Source organism: Echinops telfairi, unplaced genomic scaffold (assembly GCF_000313985.2).
Source record: "Echinops telfairi isolate 266 unplaced genomic scaffold, ASM31398v2 ScPeMD7_25;HRSCAF=90, whole genome shotgun sequence".
In the NCBI taxonomy this organism is placed as follows: domain Eukaryota; kingdom Metazoa; phylum Chordata; class Mammalia; order Afrosoricida; family Tenrecidae; genus Echinops; species Echinops telfairi.
Genome location: NW_022103922.1, coordinates 4,695,009 through 4,696,539, shown reverse-complemented (window position 1 = coordinate 4,696,539; position 1,531 = coordinate 4,695,009). Strand labels below are relative to the sequence as shown.

The 1,531-nt window shown below is 57.7% G+C and overlaps 1 protein-coding gene across 1 annotated transcript in view; it reads right to left on the bottom strand.

The window, feature by feature from the left end:
• The window catches only part of SMARCA2 (SWI/SNF related, matrix associated, actin dependent regulator of chromatin, subfamily a, member 2), a 147,792-nt gene extending 146,539 nt beyond the window's left edge, over positions 1-1,253 (bottom strand). Inside the window, exon 1 of the mRNA XM_004714451.2 lies at positions 992-1,253. Coding sequence (XP_004714508.1) covers positions 992-1,216 — 225 coding nt within the window. The 5' untranslated portion in view covers positions 1,217-1,253. The remainder of the gene's footprint in view (positions 1-991) is intronic.
• Positions 1,254-1,531: the final 278 nt, after the last annotated feature.

Genomic DNA, 1,531 nt, shown 5'->3' with positions numbered 1-1,531 from the left:
GAAAAAAAAGCTATATCCACTAACTTGCTTCTTCATGGAGCTAAAATCTCTCCCGCCCAGAGATCACAGCGACCTGTCAGGACTGCTTAAGCTAGCCACCATTTCTAAAAAGCCCAGATCTGATCTGTAAGCATCGCAGGGCCCAGAACATGTGTGTTTTCAATAATGGAAAAGAGAAGACAAAGACCTAGCTGGAGCCTCTTGCTAGTAATATTTCTTTTTTTTTTAAAGGAGCAGGGGGAAGGTGGTGTGTGTGGATGATCAGGGATACGAGGATACTTCCAGAAGTTGGTGGAATTAAAAGCGCACGGGCCTTTTGGACCCCCACATGTCAGCCATCCATGAGTTTGGCAGGAGCCCTGGTAGTGCGGTGGTGAGAGCACTCAGCGGCCAGTAGAAAAGCTGGCAGTTCCAGCACACCGGCCGCTCCGAGGGAGAAAGCTGTGACGACAGTCGGCTTCTGTGAAGACGGACAGGCTTGGAGACAGGGGGTGAACCCTAGTCTAACCCTACAAGGTCCCTAGGAGTTGAAATCGACTGAAGGTAGTGGGTGGGCTTAGGGGTTTAGCATTTGAGGGAGAACAGAAAGGCTGGCGGTTCACGCCACCTAGACAGGACGCCGAGGAGGGCCCTGGGTGACCCGCTTCTGGAAAGCCACACACAGCCTTGAAAGCCTTAAACCGAACCACACTCGCCACCAACACACTGTGACCCTCTCGGACTGGGTAGAACCGCCCTGTGAGCTTCTGAGACTGCCGCTCTGTCCGGAGTGCAATGCTCCGCCTTTCTCCCCAGGGTCAGCTGGGGGTTTCAAACTGCTGCCCTGACAGTTAGCAGCCCAAGGCATAACCACTAAGCCACCTGGGCTCCTGTGGAAGCTTTGAGGGGAGCGGCATTACTGGATGCACGTGCCTGGGGCGGCCGAGGGGCAGCCCACTGGCCAGCAGCCGCCATGATTCCAGGGAGGCCGGGCAGGAGCCGGGACGGTTACCTTATGCGTCTGATGCAGCCCTTCCTGGGAGAAATCCCCAGACCCCATCGTCGGCATCGCGTGCGAGACGCTCGGAGGCCCGGGGCTGGGTCCCATCATACTGTGGACGGAGCCTGGGGATGGGCCTGGCCCGGGGCTGGGTCCCAGAATCGGTCCTGGGGAGGGTCCGGGCCCTGGCGAAGGCCCCGGGTGGGGCATCGCGCCAGGGTCTGCGGGCGTGGACATCAACTTCTCCTGCCCGTGTCCGTCAGCGGAAGAACGCTAGCCTGGAAGAGAGCAACGAGAAAGGGGCGTGTTACACACCGGGCTGAGACGGGAGGAAGGCGGTTGTCTCTGGGGGACCAGAGCTGAGATCCTAAGCACTCCCTACACGGATGGCAGCGCAAGCACAGAATAGGTCGCTGAATCCCCACATAGATTAAGCCTCCACTAAAGTCCTCTTCTTGGAGCCCTGGTGACCTAGTGGTAAAGCACTGGGCTGCAATCCTCAAGATCCACAGTTCGAAACCACCAGACGCCCCCTAGGAGAAAGATGAGGCT